This window comes from Callorhinus ursinus, unplaced genomic scaffold (assembly GCF_003265705.2).
Source record: "Callorhinus ursinus isolate GAN/ISIS: 27379988/994484 unplaced genomic scaffold, GSC_fseal_2.0 scaffold21, whole genome shotgun sequence".
In the NCBI taxonomy this organism is placed as follows: domain Eukaryota; kingdom Metazoa; phylum Chordata; class Mammalia; order Carnivora; family Otariidae; genus Callorhinus; species Callorhinus ursinus.
Window position 1 is genome coordinate 3,445,219 of NW_027397083.1, and position 18,815 is coordinate 3,464,033.

Genomic DNA, 18,815 nt, shown 5'->3' on the forward strand with positions numbered 1-18,815 from the left:
GGGGAGCTTGCTTCTCCCTCTGCCTCTGTTCCCTTCCCTTTGTTCATTCTCTCCCTCTCTTTCTCTCTCACTCTCAAGTAAATAAATAATTTTTAAAAAAGAATGAAAAGGACAGCATAGGAAAAAGTCAAAAATGATGTAGCAACACTGTATGGTAACACATCAAAGGTACACTTAGCACGATGAGCATGTCTTAATGTACACGATTTTTGACTCAATATGTTGTATACCTGAAACTACTGTAATGCTGTAGACAATTATACTTCAATTAAAAAATTAAAAATAAAAGAAACTATCCTAACTTAAAAGTTTATTTTTTAAAAAGTTGCATAATAAAAGCAAACATTTAAATATACAGAGAAAAATTCACATACATATATTTAAATCCCAGTGCATTTGTAAAGTTGTTACTTCATGAGTCTTAAACAGATTAAGTGGCTACTTAAGGAAAGAGAACCAGAGACCATGCTGAGAGAGAAGTAGGTAATTTAAGGCAAAGGAGAAGGACACCTTAGTTTCATCTGGTCCCAGGAATTCCACTAGATAGCTATGAAATCATCCTGCACACCTGCAAACTCAACCAGAGATCTAAGAAAATAGCTACAACTCTACAAATAAAGGTAAGACCACTTTCTGCAAGGTAGGAGGTGCAGAGAAGTGAATCCGAGGTGATATATCCGAGGTGCTATATGGGAAGATAAACTGCAGGTGGAGGGGGTCCCCGTCAGCTGGCTACCAGCAAGTGATATAGCAGGAGAGCACAAAATCAGAACTTTTAAAAGTCTGCTCCAGTGAGGGATGTTGCTCAGATGGCTAAGCGGGGTGGAATCCTAGCAGGACAATGTGGTCTCAGGATCCTCAGGGTCATAGGAAGACCTGGGGTGCCTGAGTATGGCAGAGTTCTGAGGCATTGGAGCAGGGAACCCAGCTGCAATCAGCGAACACAGGAGAGGTCTCTCAGCTCAGGGTTGCTATAAACTGGGAAATATGGCACAGTCGGGTAACTGCCCTGGAAGCAGGGGCCCAACAAACAGCAGAACCAGCAAGACTCCCCTTCCTCCCTGCCAGGAAGAATGGCACAGGAGCCACCGAGGGAGTCTGCAGCATTTGAGACTCAAAACAGGGTTGCATGCCTGAGATAGAAACACTGGGTCACAGGATGGGTGAGCTAAGGGTGCAGCCGAAGACCAGGAAGACAGGAGTGACTAACTGCTTTTCTCTGAGGGCACACTAAGAAGTGGGGCTCTGAGCTCTTGGCTCTAGAGATTATGAGGCTGCCATTTTCATGCTCATCTTCTAAAGCAAAATGGAAAGGCTTCAGGAAACAAAGGCCACATAGAGCAAACCAGAGGAGATTACTTAGCCTGGCCCCCTGGCAAGGGTGATACTATTTTGTTCCATTCATCTATGTGTCTGTTTTTGTGCCAGTACCATGTGGTCTTGGTGATCACTGCTTTGTAATAAAGCTTGAAATCTGGCAATGTGATGCCCCCAGCTTTGTTTTCTTTTTCAACATTTCCTTGGCGATTCGAGGTCTGTTCTGATTCCATACAAATTTTAGGATTGACTTTGAAAAATGTCATTGGAATTTTGATTGGGATGGTGTTGAAGGTACAGATTGCTCTGGGTAGTATAGACATTTTAACAATGTTTATACTTCCGATCCATGAGCATGGGATGTTTTTCCATCTTTTTGTATCTTCTTCCATTTCTTTCATGAGTGTTCTGTAGTTCCCAGAGTATAGATCCTTTACCTCTTTGGTTAGGTTTATTCCGAGGTATCTTATAGTTTTTGGTGCTACTGTAAATGGAATCATTTCTCTAATTTCTCTTTCTATAGTTGCATTGTGTGTATATAAGAAAGCAACTGATTTATGTGCATTGATTTTGTATCCTGCCACATTACTGAATTGCTGTATGAGTTCTAGTAATTTGGGGGTGGAGCCTTTTGGGTTTTCCACATAAAGTATCATGTCATCTGCGAAAAGAGAGAGTTTGACTTCTTCTTTGCCAATTTGAATACCTTTTATTTCTTTGTTGTCTGATTGCTGTTGCTAGGACTTCTAGTACTAGTTGAACAATAGTGGTGAGAGTGGGCATCCTTGTCATGTTCCTGATCTTAAGGGAAAGGCTCTCAGCTTTTCCCCATTGAGAATGATGTTTGCTGTGGTTTTTTCACAGATAGATTTTATGAACTTGAGGAATATTCCCTCTATCTGTATACTCTGAAGAGTTTTAATCAGGAAAGGATGCTGTATTTTTCAAATGCTTTTTCTGCATCAGTTGAGAGGACCATATAGTTCTTCTCTCTCCTCTTATTAATGTGTTCTATCACATTGATTGATTTGTGAATGTTGAATTTTATTTTATATATATAAGATATATATACATTTTATTTCATATATATATATAAAATATATATATCTTTACAATTTTGGGATGCAGTTTCTTCTAACAGACCAAAATACACCCAAAATCTAGTGTATAGCTGTTCTATTCACCCATGTGATCATATTCTTTTTTTCTTCTTCCTTTTTTGTTTTTTTTTTGTTTTGTAAAAGTCTTTTTTTAATATCATCTTTACAGTTACATTCTATCCTTTCAATGTATTTAATTTTATTTTTTTATATATAAGTTTTTTCTTTACAATATTGAGATATACTTTCTTCTAACAAACCTACCAAGATACACTCAGGATATAGTATATTGCTCTGATTTGTTCACTTGTCTGTTTATACCCAATCGTTTTTTGTTGTTCTTTTTTTCTCTTTTGTTTTTTTCTTGTCTTTTAATTTTCATTTTACAGTTACATTCTATCTTTTCATTGTATTTAATTTTATTTTTGTACATATATAAGTTTTTCTTTCTTTATAATTTGGGGATCTAGTTTTCTAACAAACAGACCTAAATACAAACAGGATTCAGTGTATTTCTCTATCTTGTTCACCTGTATGATTATATTCTTTTTTTTTTTTTTTTTTTTTGGTTTTGGGTCTCTTCTGATTTGTTTAGTGCATATTTCTCTGGGGTCATTTTGCCATTTTAGTATTTTGTTCTCTCATTCATCTATTCTCTGGACAGAATGTCAAGACAGAAAAACTCAGCTCAAGAAAAAGAACAAGAGGCAGTACTTACTGCCAAGGACTTAATCAGTACGGACATAAGTAAGATGGTCTAGAGTTCAAAATAATGATTATAAAGATACTAGCTGGGTTGAAAAAAAACATAGAAGACACTAAAGTATCCCTTTCTGGAGAAATAAAAGAACTAAAATCTAACCAAGGCAAAATCAAAAAGGCTATTAATGAGATGCAATCAAAAATGGAAGCTCTATACCATTCGATCCAGCAATTGCACTACTGGGTATTTACCACAAAGATACAAATGTAGGGACCCAAAGGGGTATGTGCACCCCAATGTTTATAGCAGCAATGTCCACAATAGCCAAACTGTGGAAAGAGCCAAGATGTCCATTGACAGATGAATGGATAAAGAAGATGTGGTATATATACACAATGGAATATTATGCAGCCATCAAAAGGGATGAGATCTTGCCATTTGCAATGACGTGGATGGAACTGGAGGGTCTTATGCTTAGTGAAATAAGTCAATCAGAGAAAGACATGTATCATATGACCTCACTGATATGAGGAATTCTTAATCTCAGGAAACAAACTGAGTGTTACTGGAGTGGTGGGGGATGGGAGGGATGGGGTGGCTGGGTGATAGACATTGGGGAGGGTATGTGCTACGGTGAGCACTGTGAATTGTGCAAGACTGTTGAATCACAGATCTGTACTTCTGAAACAACGCAACATATTTTAAGAAAAAAGAAAAAGAAGAAGATAACAGGAGAGGAAGAATGAAGGGGAGTAAGTCAGAGGGGGAAACGAACCATGAGAGATGATGGACTCTGAAAAACAAACTGAGGGTTCTAGAGGGGAGGAGGGTAGGGGGATGGATTAGCCTGGTGATAGGTATTAAAGAGGGCACATTCTGCATGGAGCACTGGGTGTTATGAACAAACAATGAATCATGGAACACTACATCAAAAACTAATGATGTAATATATGGTGATTAACATAACAATAAAAAAATTTTTTTAAATGGAAGCTCTAACTGCTAGGATAAATGAGGCAGAAGAGAGAATTAGTGATATAGAAGACAAAATGATGGAGAATAAAGAAGCTGAGAAAAAGGAGAGAAACAACTACTGGATCACAAGGGGAGAATCTGAGAGACAAGTGACACCATAAGGCAAAACAATATTAGAACAATTGGGATCCCAGAAGAAGAGGAAAGAGAAAGGAGGGCAGAAGGTATACTGGAGCAAATTATAGCAGAGAACTTCCCTAATCTGGGGAAGGAAACAGGCAACCAAATCCAAGAAACACAGAGAACCCCCCTCAAAGTCAATAAAATTAGCCAACACCCTAACATATAGTAGTGAATCTTGAAAATCTCAGCAACAAAGAGAAAATCCTGAAAGGAGCCCAGAACAAGAGATGTGTAACAGACAAGATAGAAAAATTAGGTTGGCAGCAGGCCTATCCATAGAGACCTGGCAGGCCAGAAGGGACTGGCATGATATATTGAGGGTGTTAACTGAGAAAACTATGCAGCCAAGAATATTTTATTCAGCTGGGATGTCATTCAAAATAGGAATGATAAAAAGCTTCCAGGATAAACAGCAACTAAAAGAATTTGTGCCCGCCAAACCAGCCCTACAAGAAATATTAAGAGGGATCATCTAAGCAAGGAGAGAGCCCAAAAGTAACATAGACCAGAAAGGAACAGAGACAATATACAGAAAGGGCCATGTTACAGGTAATAAAATGGCAGTAAATTCGTATCTTTCAATAGTTACTCTGAATGTAAATCAAAAGACACAGGGTAGTGTATCAGATTGGATAAAAAAGCAAGACCCATTGATATGCTGTCTGCAAGAGACTCATTTTAGACCCAAAGACATCTCCAGATTTAAGGTGAGGGTGTAGAAAATGATTTATCATGTTAATGGACATCAAAAGAATGCTGGGGTGGCAATCCTTATATAAGACAAATTAGATTTTAAGCCAAAGACTGTAATAAGAGATGAGGAAGGACACTATCATAATTAAAAGGTCTATCGAACAAGATCTAACAATTGTAAATATTTATGCCCCTAACAAGGGAGCAGCCAATTATATAAGCTAATTAATAACAAAATTAAAGAAACACATTGACAATAATACAATAATAGTAGGGGACGTTAACACTCCCCTCACTGTAATGGACAGACCATCTAAGCAGAAGATCAACAGGAAATAAAGGCTTTGAATGACACACTGGACCAGATGGACTTCACAGATATATTCAGAACATTCCATCCTAACGCAACAGAATACATATACTTCTTGAGTGCACATGGAACATTCTTCAGAATAAGTCACATATTGGGTCACAAATCAATCTCAACCAGTACCAAAAGATTGGGATCATTTCCTGCATATTTTCTGACTACAATGCTTTGAAATTGGAACTCAATCACAAGAGGAAATTTGGAAAGAACTCAAATACATGGAGGCTAAAGAGCATCCTACTAAATAATGAATGGGTCCACCACAAAATTAAAGAATTTTTAAAAATCATGGAAACAATTGAAAATGAAAACACAACTCTTCAAAACCTTTGGGATGCAGGAAATTTGGTCCTAAGAGGAAAGTATATAGCAATACAAGCCTTTCTCAAGAAACAAGAAAGGTCTCAAATACACATCCTAAACCTACACCTAAAGGAGGTGGATAAAAAACAGCCAAGAAAGCCTAAACCCAGCAGGAGAAGAGAAATTAGAAAGATTAGAGCAGAAATCAATGAAATACAAACAAACAAACAAACAAAGAAAAACAGAACAGAACAACAAAACGAGGAGCTGGTTCTTTGAAAGAATTAATTAGATTGATAAATCCCTGGCCAGACTGATCAAAAAGAGAGAGGACCCAATAAATAAAATCATGAATGAAAGAGGAGAGATCACAATCAACACCAAAGAAATACAAACAATTATAAGAACATATTATGAGCAACTATATGCCAACAAATTAGGCCATATGGAAGAAATGGATGCATTCCTAGAGACATATATACTACCAAAAATTTATTCAACATTTTATCCCATTATGTAAGGTTTGTTTTTTTATTATTTATTTTTATCTATTACACTTCAATCTTTCTTATAAAAACAAAAGGGTTATACTTTTTATTTTATATCTAAGACAACAGAAATTTAATAAACAAAATAGTCCATATATCATTAAATATTACAAATAGTATAATAAAAGAATTACTGTATTATTTTAAAGTTTTTTTTATTTCTTTATTTGAGAAAATAAGAAAGAGAGTGAGGTGAGGAGCAGAGGGAGAGGGACAAGCTGACTCCACACTGAGCAGGGAGCCTGATGCAGGGATCATGACACCGAGATCAAGAATCAAAACCAAGAGGCAGATGCTTTAACTTACTGAGCCACCTTGGTGCCCCAAAAAGAATTACCTTAAATGACCAGAATATAACTAAAATCATGCTAAGTATCAGACAAAAATTAAAAATTTAAACATTAAAACTTAGTGTGTCATGTAAAAATTTCCTCACTAATTCATTACCTATTGTTGACTCCCCGTTATAAAGGCATTACACCCTTAAATGAAGAATCTACAAGGTATTATGAACCTTACACTCTACCAGGAAGGGAAGCTTATTATACCACAATCATCCAGTTCATTCTTTAATTATAATTAACTTAATTTCTTTGGAAAAAAGGAACTCAGAATCATTTTAAGAATACTTCTGTGGGGCATCTGGGTGGCTCAGTTGTTAAGTGTCTGCCTTCAGCTCAGGTCATGATCCTGGGGTGCTGGGATCAAGCCCCACATCAGGGTCCCTGCTCAATGGGAAGCCTGCTTCTCCCTCTGCCTCTCCCTCTCCCTCTGCATCTCTTCCCTCTCTTGCTGTGTCTCTCTCTGTCAAATAAATAAATAAAATCTTTAAAATATATATAATAAAAAAAGAATAATTCTGCATTCTCAGAAAATGAGCCTGTTGTAAAGGAATTCTCCTCATGGTGGATAATATACTTATCTACTAAAAGATATAACATTTCTTCTCCAGACAGTCTTCATAGCATTTGTCATCTCAGAATTTCTCAGAGTATAAATCAATGGGTTCAGCATGGGGGTTATGACTGTAAAAAACACACTCAATGATTTGTCAATAGGGAAGGTCTTAGCAGGTCTTACATACATGAAAATACATGGAACAAAGAAGAAGACCACCACCGTGATGTGGGAACCACAGGTCTGGAGGGCTTTCCACCTCCCTTCCAGACTAAGGTTCTTCAGAGAGTGCAGGATGACGCCATATGAGATGAGCAAGAACACAAACACAATAGTGCAGATCATCCCTCCATTGGCCACCACTAACAGGCCAATCACATATGTGTCAGTACAGATGAGTTCCATTAAGGGGTACATTTCACAGATGAAATGATCAATGACATTGGGACCACAGAATGGGAGCCCATAAATAGTGCTAACTTGAATTACTGAATGCAGAAAACCTCCAACCCAGGATACTCCCAGCAGCACAACACACACCCACTTCCTCATGATCACCAAATAATGCAAGGGCTTGCAGATGGCCACATAACGGTCATAGGCCATCACCAGCAGAAGAAAGACCTCAGACCCACCAAAAAGGTGCTCTGTAAATAGCTGGGTCATACAAAATTGGAAGGATATGGTATTTTCTCCAAACAACAAGTCTGAAATCAATCTAGGGCAAATGCAAGAAGAATAACTGACATCCATAAAAGATAAATTAGCAAGAAACAAGTACATAGGCGAGCCCAGGGTCTTACTGACAGCTATAGTCACCACAATGAGCAGGTTGCCCACCACAGTCAAAATATAGAAGAGCAAGAACATAACAAAAAGGACCTTCTGTTCCTTTGGATCCTGGGTGAGGCCCAAGAGGACAAAGTAAGTTACATTGTTTCTTGGGTCCATCTAGTCCGGATAGGAGTGACTTCTCATATTAGAACCAGGTTTCCTACAAAACAGGGGAGAAAACCTTTAAATGCATTATAAGATTAATTTTTTATTGATTCATTCAATTAAAAGATTGTGGAAGGAGTACCTGTGTGTGTCACAGATGTTGCGATTTCCGAGTTGAACAAGTCATGGTTTCCCACACTCAGTGACAGCATACATAATAATCCCTACGTAAGTGCCAATATAAATAAGTGCTGTATAAGTGCCAATATAAAGATAGTCACACAACGCAAAGGTCAGGGGTAGGAATATATCAACCAAACAGCAATCAAAGAAGGCTTCCCAGAGGAAGCAATCCTTCCTGAGTTTTAAAGGAGAAGTGGAAGAACAAGAGGCCTAGGGCATTCCATGCAAGGGTGCACAGTTTATAAAGTCACAAAAGTGAAATACTTGAGACCCATTTAGGGTAATTGACATATTCAAAGCGAGTGGATCAAAGTAGGAATGGAAGATCATGGCCCTGGGTTGTCTCTTCCTTCACTGAGACCTTTTTCTTAGGGTCTCTGGCCAAATATGCCCACTTTTCCTCACCAATAAATGTGGAACCATTCCAATGTTGAGTCTCTCCCTTAATTTTTACACTTAATATATGCAGCATCTCCAACTCTGAACATCTCCAATTGGATATAATTCAGAACTTATAAAACTAAATTTTTAATTTTCAGCAACAAATGTAGGTGTTTCCCATCTCACTAAATGGTACCATCTTCCAAGTCATTACTCAAACAAGAAATATCACCATGCCTTTCATGCCTTTCTTGCTCTCGTATCACATATTGATACCTTTAACAAATCTTATTAACCCCCTTTAAAATACATCACAAACTTGGTCATTTCCCTTCCCTCCCCACTTCTTCCTGCCCACTGCACTAGCCACTTGCAATGTCCCTTCCCTTTCATTCTGGCCTCCACCAATTTGTTTTCCTAGCGCAGCCAAAATGATCCTTTTGAAATCTGATTCTGATCTAATCACTGTTCACAACAACTACAGTGGATTCCAATCACTCACAACTTAATGAATCACATTGCATATTTATAATAACAGGAACTGTAATCCCCATTCCACAGTTGAACAAACTGAGACTCTGAACATCTAATTAATTTTTGCAAGGTCACCCATTTTTAAGTGATAAAACTAGAATTGGAATTCAAGTTTGCTTTATCTCCAAGTGATCTCACTTTTACATAATAAAGATACTCACACAATTGCAAAGCCTGGTTTCCACTATTTACTGTTAGTCTTACCTTAGGAAGACAAGTCCACAATCTGAAGGAACATTTTTTACTCATTCACAGGAACCTGGAATTCTTCTGTCATCAGTTTGACAAGAGAGGGCAAAAAGTTGCATTATTACTTGAGGACACTTATTTCATTCAATTGTCTGTCCATTCTCTCCATGGAGTCTTCCGGTTATTCAGAAGGTTGCTTTTATTTGCACTGTAGATTACTTCCTAGGAAGTCCAGGGTCCACAGAAAAACAAAAATTTAGCACATTAGGATAATTTATCAAAAAGACAAGGAATTCCTATGCTTACATAAGAAGATAGCAACCAGACATTTCCAAGGGAGATTTTTCTCAAGTAATTTCTTTCCTACTAATTTCTAATTAGGAAAATATCATTCAACTCTTTAGTCATCTTCATTCTGCCCTGTTGGTTTGCTCAGATTAGCCGATTTGATATTTTTAAGAGACATTCTTGTGCTTTTCATTAGGTAATGCTTTAAGCCTAATAGAAACCTCCCAAAAAATGTGTATCAGTTGTTAGGAGCATAGTGTCTTCTTCCCAATACAGGCAAAGATCACTGGACATATTATCCCTTCTAAACACATTCCTTATTAAGTCCTAGAATTGGAAAGTGTCCAAGACTGATTCTTGATTAATTAAATTCACTGGGAATTTCCACAAAAAAAGTTTAAAAATATCTCTATAAAGATACTAGTAAGCTAAATCACATAATTAGGGTCAGAAAATGTAATATGAAAAAACAGCTTTAGAACTATTTTAAGACTACTGCCAGTCAAGAATAAAATTTATCCCAGTCATGTTGTGTTAGGGAAAATTAATTTTTCATATATTTTTCCACTTGTCATAGCAAGTTTTTCTTTCCTTTTATTTAGTGGCAATTTATGCTGCCTTGAAGTGTATTTAGATGTTCTAGATATATATGTGTGTATGTGTGTGTGTGTGTGTGTGCGAAAGAGAGAGAGAGAGAGAGAGAGAGACATAATAACTATTCATTAAATTATTACTTTCTTTAATATGGAGCTCCTATTTACTGTCAGGAATTTTGCTATGAGTGAGGACACAGTAATAAAAGAAATAGTGGGAAAAAATATGCAAAAGTTCCTTCCTTCGTGGACCTTATATTCTCATAATAGAGTCAGACAGTGAATAAGGGGACAATTTACTAAACTAACTATAGTCTTCATCACAGCTAATAATAAAGCAAACAGGATACTCAGGGAAATTTCTACTACAGAAAAGGTGATGAGAAAAGGCCTTTCTTCAAAGGTAATGTTTAAGCTGAGATGTAAAGGACAGATAGTAGCTACCCTCAGAAACATTGTTATAGGTAGTAAAATAAAGTAAACATTCTAAGTAATTTGTTTTCACTTCACTGATGGCATGACCTATATGTACAAATCGCTAAAAATTTCACAGGGATTTTTATTCCAGTGCTATTGTGAAAGGGAGTGGTGAGCATGGACACTCTGATCTTTTTCTTGATTACAGTGGGAAAGCTTTCAACATTTCCCTGCTTGAATGTGATGCTAGTTGTGGATCTGTCATATAGGGCCTTTATTATATTGAGGTACATTCCATCTATGCCCAATCTGTTGAGAGTTTTTTTTATCACGAACACATATTGAATTTCTGTGCTACCAATTAATAATCCACAGAGGATTCAGAAAACACTTTTACTAAACATCAAGAGGAACAAAATACTTAAGAATAAGCTTAAACAAGGAGCCAAAAGTCTTCTACACTGAAAAATTACAGCGTTGCTGAAAGATATTCTAGAAGACACAAATAAAAGGGAGGAAAGACATTCATGAACTTATATGGTTCATGTTACTAAGTTGTCAGTGCTACCTAAAGTGATAAACAGATTCAGTGCAATCCCTAACAAAATCCAAAGAAATGTGTTTTTGTTTTTGTTTTTTGTTTTTGTTTTTTGTTTTTCAGAAATAGAAAAATCCATCCTAAAATTCAGGTGGAAATTCAAGGTGCTCCAAGCAGCCAAAATAACCATGGGGAAACAAAGAGTTGGAGGATGTCCTGATTCTAAAACTAACTACAAAGCTACAGTAATCAAAACAGTGTGATATTGGCATAAAGACAAACACAACAATGGAATAAAATACAGATCCTAGAAATAAACCTTTGCCTATGTGTTCAAATGATTTTCAGCAGGTGACAAGGGCATTCATTGGGAAAGGACAGATGATACAAAAAATAGTACTGTGGAACTAGACATCCACATGCAAATGAATGACATTGAACCCTTAATAACATACACCATACACAAAAATTAACTCAAAATGGATCAGAGACATATACTACCACCTGGAACTATGAAACTCTTAGAAGAAAACGTCATAACTTTGGATTTGGTAATGATTTCTTGGGTAGGACACCAAAACCACAGGCAAGAAAAAATATATATATAAATTGCATTTTATCAAATTTAAGAACTTTTGTACATCAAAGAACACTATCAACAGAGAGAAAAGGCATTCCACAAATGAGAGAAGATATCTGCAATTGATTCATTTGATAATGTGTTGGCATCCAGAATATATAACGAACTTTCACATCTCAAAAATACACATAAAAAAAAAACCACCATCCTGATTAAAAATAAGCAAAGGACTTCAATAGACATTTCTCCAGAGAAGATATGTGAATGCCCTATAAGCACGTGAAAAGATGCTCAATGTCACTAATCATTAGGGAAATGAATTTTGGATCCATAATGCAATACTATTTCACATCCAACAGGAGAGTTACGGCCACAAAATGTAAAAATTGTAACACATGTTCAGAAAGATTGGAACAACTGTATACTGCTGATGGGAATGCACAATGATGTAGCTGCTATGGAAAATGTTATGGTACTTCCTAAAAAATTAAGCAAAAAAATACTATATGACCCACAATTCCACTTTGGGATATATACATAAAATAATGGATATCACAGCCTCAAACAGATATTTCTATACCCATTTTTATGGCAGTATTATTCACAATAGCCAGAAAGTAGAAGCAGCCAAAGTGTGTACTGACAGATAAATGTACGAACAGAATGAGGGTACATGCACACAATGGATTATTATTCACCTTTAAAAATTAAGGAAATTCTGGCATGTGTTAAAACATACATATCCTACAATGGACTATGCCAAATGAAATGAGACAATCCCAAAAAGACAAATATTGTATGATTCCATATACATAGGTACTTAAAGTAGCCAAATTTTCAGGCAATAAGAAAACAGAATGGTGGCTGCCTAAGGCTCCGAGAGAGGGAATGGGGGATTAATGTTTAATGAGGGTAGAATTTCAGTTTGGGAAGATGAAAAAGCTCTGGAGATGGATGGTACTGGTGCTTGCATTACAAACATCAATTAACTTAATTAACCATCATGACAATGTGAATTGACTCAATGCCACTGAACTATGCACTTATAAATGGTTACAAACATAAGTTGGAGTAGCTGAGATGGCAGCATAGTAGGAGGACCCTAAGTTCACTTTGTCCACGGAACACAACAAGATAACCTTCAAGTCATTCTGAGTACCCAAGAAATTGACCTGAGAACTGACAGAACAAATTGCACAACTAGAGGAAGAGAAGAAGCCACATAAAGAAGGTAGGAAGTGTGGAGACATGGTTTGTGGGTAAAGGGATCCCAGGTGCTGCAGAGGGGAGGGAGTACTGGTTGCGGAGAATGGTGAGAGAGAATGGAGCACACAGGGATATACATAAGGAGAACATTTCCCCAAAGCCATTGGTAGGGAAACTGAGAGGGGCTTATTGTTGTAAGTTTTGGCAACCAACGGGCCTCAAACACTGAAGTTTTAGAGGTCCCTGAGAGTGGCTAGGACAGAGACCTGAGGAAGTTGCCCTACTCCTGGAGAAGAGGCAGGCAGGTAACCAGGCCAGACAGCACAATCTGAGGATCACCTAAGGTGTATGGGGAGAGATTGTTTTTACTTTTTAGTGCACATCTCTGAGACATTGCATTGGTTTTCTGAGGACAAAAGATTCAGCAGGCTCCATTTCCTTTCTCCACCATTAGCATAGGCACAGAGACACCTACTGGGAGTGGCTAACCTGGACACCGGCTCTTTAGCCTGCTTTTCTCCAAATCCCATGCCCCTGCATTCTGTCACAATTGCCCTTCTGGGTCAAAGCTGCAAGAGTCCCAGCACAGCAAGACCATCCTCCAGAAGACCAGCGCAGGTTCCTGCCACACCAGGTCCTAAAAGTTTAGAGTTTTAAAAGGCAGCAGGCTTGGCTGGGTTAGTGCCCAAGGTGCACTGCGCTGCTCCAGGCAGGCAAGCAACCCAGAGACAGTGTGAAATCAGAGATCTAGAAAACACTGGGACACATGAAGGAAAATTATTTGCTGCTCTGAAAGTGCTTTCGTGAGAGCAGCAAGCATGGACTCCCCTCTCTGGAGACAAAGAGCTTGTTAGTGCCATTTCCCTCCCCCACCCCTCAGCATAGACCAGCTTCGGTAAACAGCACATTGCCAACACTGGCTGCCTAAACTGCTTACACCAAGTCTCTTCCCCCTGTACTCTGCCGGTAATGCTTTTCTTGGGCAAGGGTACCTAAGGACTAGAGGAGCAGACCCCTTCCCCAGAAGACCACCAGAAACCCCTGCATTCACCATGTCTACTGACCATAGAGTCCTTCAAAGCTTCACTTCTAGTGGAAATATCATCAGGTCTCCTTTAACAAGCAGACCAGAGCATACTTAGTTAAAACTTGCTACACTCTGGCCAAGGACCAAACAATCCCCTCTGCAGGCAAACAGAACCTTTGCATACAATTGACCTAAGCAACAGAGCAGCCCAAACACAGTAGCAGAGTACATGCAGCACACACCAAAGACACTTCCTGAAGCACTAGACCCTGGACATTATATCTCTTCTACATAAAGCCCTTACTCTCAGGAACAGGAAACATAACAGACTTTCCTAACACACAGAAGAAGCAGAGATCTAGTCAAAATGCCAAGATGGAGGAATTCATCCCAAAAGAAAGAACAAGAGAAGGTCATGGCCAGGTATCTAAGCAAAACATATATAAGTAATGAGCCTGATGCAGACTTTAAAGCAATAATCATAAGGATACTAGCTGGGATTGGAGAAAAGCATAGAAGACATCAGGGAGACCCTTACTACAGGATAAAAGAGCTAATTAACCATCAGGCTGAAATGAATAATGCAATAACTGAGATTCATAACTGACTGGATATAACGACCACAAGAATGGAAGAAGCAGGGAAATAAAAAAGTGATATAGAAGACAGAATTATGGAAAATAATGAAACTGAATAAAAGAAAAAAAGAAAAAGGTTTGAATCACAAGAGTAGACAGCGAATTCGGTGACTCCATCAAACATAACATTTGTACCATATGAGTCCCAGAAGAAGAAGAGAAAGAAAAGGTAACAGAAGGTTTATTTGAGGAGATTGTAGCTGAAAAGTTCCTTAACCTGGGGAAAGAAACAGACAACCAAATTCAGAAGACCAGAGAACTTCCATCTAAATCAATAAAAGCAGGCCAACACCAAATTTGCAAAGTATAGAGATAAAGAATAATCCTAAAAGCAACAAGACAAAAGAAGTCCCTAACTTATAAGGGAAGAGCAATAAGGTTAACAGCATATCCCTCCGCAGAAGGTGGGAAAGACAGAAGGGAGGGAAATGATATATTCAACATGATGAATGGGGAAAATCCACAGCCACAAATTATCCAGCTAGGTAATCATTCAAAACAGAAGAGATAAAGAGTTTCCCAGACAAAGACCAAAGGAGTTAATGAACACTAAACCAGCATGGAAGAAATATTAAAGGAAACATTTTGACTGGGAAAGAAAGACCAAAAGTGACAAAAACTAGAGGAACAGAAGAAATTTCCAGAAACAATGACAAAACAAGTGATAAAATGGCATTGTACATACCTATCAATAATTACTCTGAATGTAAATGGAGTAAATGCTCCAAACAAAAGACATAGGGTGTCAGAATGGATTAAAAAAAAATCTATATGCTGTTTACAAGGGACTCATTTTAGACCCAAAGTCACCTCCAGATTCAAAGTGAAAAGGCAGAGAACTATTTACATGCTAATGGACATCAAAAGAAAGCTGAAGTACCCGTATTTATAACAGACAAACCAGATTTTAAACCAAAGACTGTAACAAGAGAACAATGACACTATACCAAATAAAGGGGTGTATCCAACAAGAAGATGTAACAATTCTAAATATTTATGCCCACAACTTGGGAACAGACAAATATATAAATTGATTAATAACAAAATTAAAGAAACTCATTGATAATAATACAAAAATAGTGGGGACGTTAACACCCCACTCACAGCAAAGGACAGATCATCTAAGCAGAAGATCAACAAGGAAACAAGGGCCTTAAATGACACACTGGACCAGATGGACTTCACAGATATATTCAGAGCATTGCATCTTAAAGCAGCAGAATGCACATTCTTCTCCAGTGCATATGGATCACTCTCTAGATAGATCACATACGGGGTCACAAATCAGGTCTCAACTGGTACAAAAAGACTGAGATCATACCATGCATATTTTCAGACCACAATGCTATGAAACTTGAAGTCAACCACAAGAAGAAATTTGGAAGGACCACAAATACATGGAGGTTAAAGAACACCCTACTAAAGAAGGAATGGGTTAACCAAGAACTTAAAGAATTAAAAAAAAAAATACATGGAAGCAAATGAAACTGAAAACAAGACAGTTCAAAACCTTTGGGATGCAGCAAAGGTGGTCCTAAGAGGGAAGTATATAGCAATTCAGGCCTTCCTCAAGAAGCAAGAAAAGTCTCAAATACACAACCTAACCTTAGAGCTAAAAGAGCTGGAAAAAGAACAGAAAAAAAGAAAAAAGAAAAAACAACCTAAATCCAGCAGGAGAAGAGAAATAATAAAGATTAGAGCAGAAGCCAATGAAATAGAAACCAAAAAAAGCAGTAGATCACATCACAAACCTAGGAGTTGTTTCTTTGAAAGAATTAATAAGATTGATAAACTCCTAACCAGACTTTTCAAAAAGAAGAGAAAAAATACCCAAATAAATATAATCATGAATGAAAGAGGAGATATCACAACCAACACCAAAGAAATACAAACAATTATAAGAGAATATAATGAGCAATTATATGCCAACCAATTAGGCATTCTAGAAGAAATGGACAAATTCCTAGAAACATATGAACTACCAAAACTGAGACAGGAAGAAATAGAAAACCTGAAGAGACACATAGCCAGCAAAGAAATTGAATCAAAATAAAAAATCTCCCAACAAACAAGAGTTCAGGACCAGATGGCTTCCCAGGGGAATTACCAAACATTTAAAGAAGAATTAATATATATTCTTCTGAATCTGCTCCAAAAAAAAAAAAAGGATAAAGATTAAAAAGAAAAAGAAAAGAAATGGAAGGAAAACTTCCAAACTCATTCTATGAGGCCACCATTTCCTTGATCCCAAACAATCAACAAAACTAAAAGGCAATATATGGAATGGGAGAAGCTATTGGCAAATGTCTTATCAGATAAAGGGCTAGTATCCAAAACCTATAAAGGACTTACCAAACTTAACACCCAAAAACCAAAAACTCTGGTCAGGAAATGGGCAGAAGACATGAATAGATATTTAAAAAAAAAAAAAAAGGACATACAGATGACCACCAGACACTGAAAAAAATGTTTGACATCACTTGGCATCAGGGAAATACAAATCAAAAATGAGATACCCCCTCACACCTGTCAGACAGCTAAAATTAACAATTCAGGAAACAACAGATGTAGGTGAGGATGCAGAGAAAGAGGAACACTCTTACATTGTTGGTGGGAATGCAAACTGTCACAGCCATTGTGGAAAACAGTATGGAGTTCCTTCAGAAAGGTAAAAATAGAACCTCCCTATGACCCAGCAGTTGCGCTACTAGGTATTTATCCAAAAGATACAAACATAGTGATTCAAAGGGTTACATGCACCTGTTGTTTATAGCAGCAATGTCCACAATTGCCAAAATATGGAAAGAGTCCCAATGTCCATCAACAGATGAATGGATAAAGAAGATGTGGTATATACACACAATGGAATATTACTCAGCCACCAAAAAGAATGAATCTTTCCATTTGCAACTACATGGATGCAACTAGAGGGCATTGGGCTAAGCACAATAAGTTAGTCAGAGAAAGACAAATACCATATGATGTCACTCCTATGTAGAATTTAAGGAACAAAACAGATGAACATAGGAGAATGAAGGAAAAATAAAATAAGAGGAAAACAGAGAGGGAGGCAAACCATAAGATACTTAATTATAGGGAACAAACTGGGGGTTGCTATAGGAGAGGTAGGTGGGGAGATGTGGTAATTGGGTGATGGACATTATGGAGGGCACTTGAAGTAATGAGCACTGGGTGTTGTATGCAACTGATGCATCACTGAATCCTACCTCTGAAACTAATAATACAGTATATGTTAATTAAATTGAATTTAAATATTGAAAAAAAACTCAACTTACCACATTAAAAAAGAAGAGAGAGAGGGAAGCAGGAAAACTGAAGATGTTAGCAAGGAAGTGACTTTAAGGCTGGTCATACATTGTAAGCCAACTCAAAGGACATGGGGACAAAAGTAAAGATGGTGTCAATGGAGAACAAGATGAGGTGAAGGAATCATTGCACCTGGAGCCTGGAGAAGGTGAACCAGAAGAATTTGTTATGGGGCAAGGTAGGTTAACGAGGTACAGTGGTCCAAGATGTGCCATGACAATGGGACCTGAGCTGGAGAAGTTAATGGTTGTTGCATGCAGGGAGAACAGATGGGTCATGGAAGAAAACCAGCCTCTTACATGTGTGATGAATGTAGATGGTGTAGTCCCCAAGAGGAATATTTAGTGAATGAGGCAGTGTGACACATGAAGTTCAGAGACAAAAGCCTTGAAAAAGAAAAAAAAAAGGTCACTGCTTTGTTCATTTTACAGTTTGAAAATGTGGTCTAGAGAGAATGTGCCTCTATGAAGCAACTCACAAACTAATAACCGGAGGAACCCAGAAGTGTTGGACTCCAAACTCCATACTCTTTCTCCTGTACCAATCTTCTTATACAAGTTTCAACACAGCAAACTTCAATAACAGTACAATGGAATTTGATGCTAATCCTCCAGTACCTCCTCTGGACAGAGCTGGTCATCATGACCCTTAACCATTGTGACTAATCAGGAATATTTGGGGAGTTTTTCAACATAAAGAAGCCAGGTGTAGGCTGGACCCTACACCTAGTGATCAATCTCTCAGGACTGTGTACAGACCTGTCTGTGATTTTGTAAAAGGTTCAAGGATGAGTTTGATACCCAGGTACTTAACAACTATTAATCACAGGTTATTGTCAGTACAAAAGCTCACCTGTCTTCAAAGCATGAATAATCCTGATAGCCCT

General features: G+C 37.6%; 1 protein-coding gene across 1 annotated transcript; it reads right to left on the reverse strand.

The window, feature by feature from the left end:
• Window positions 1–7,110: 7,110 nt before the first annotated feature.
• On the reverse strand, window positions 7,111–8,048 carry LOC112829573 (olfactory receptor 4A47-like). The gene has a single exon (XM_025879248.2). The coding sequence runs from the start codon at window positions 8,038–8,040 to the stop codon at window positions 7,111–7,113; it is 930 nt and encodes a 309-aa protein (XP_025735033.2). The 5' UTR covers window positions 8,041–8,048.
• Between the last annotated feature and the right edge of the window lie 10,767 nt (window positions 8,049–18,815).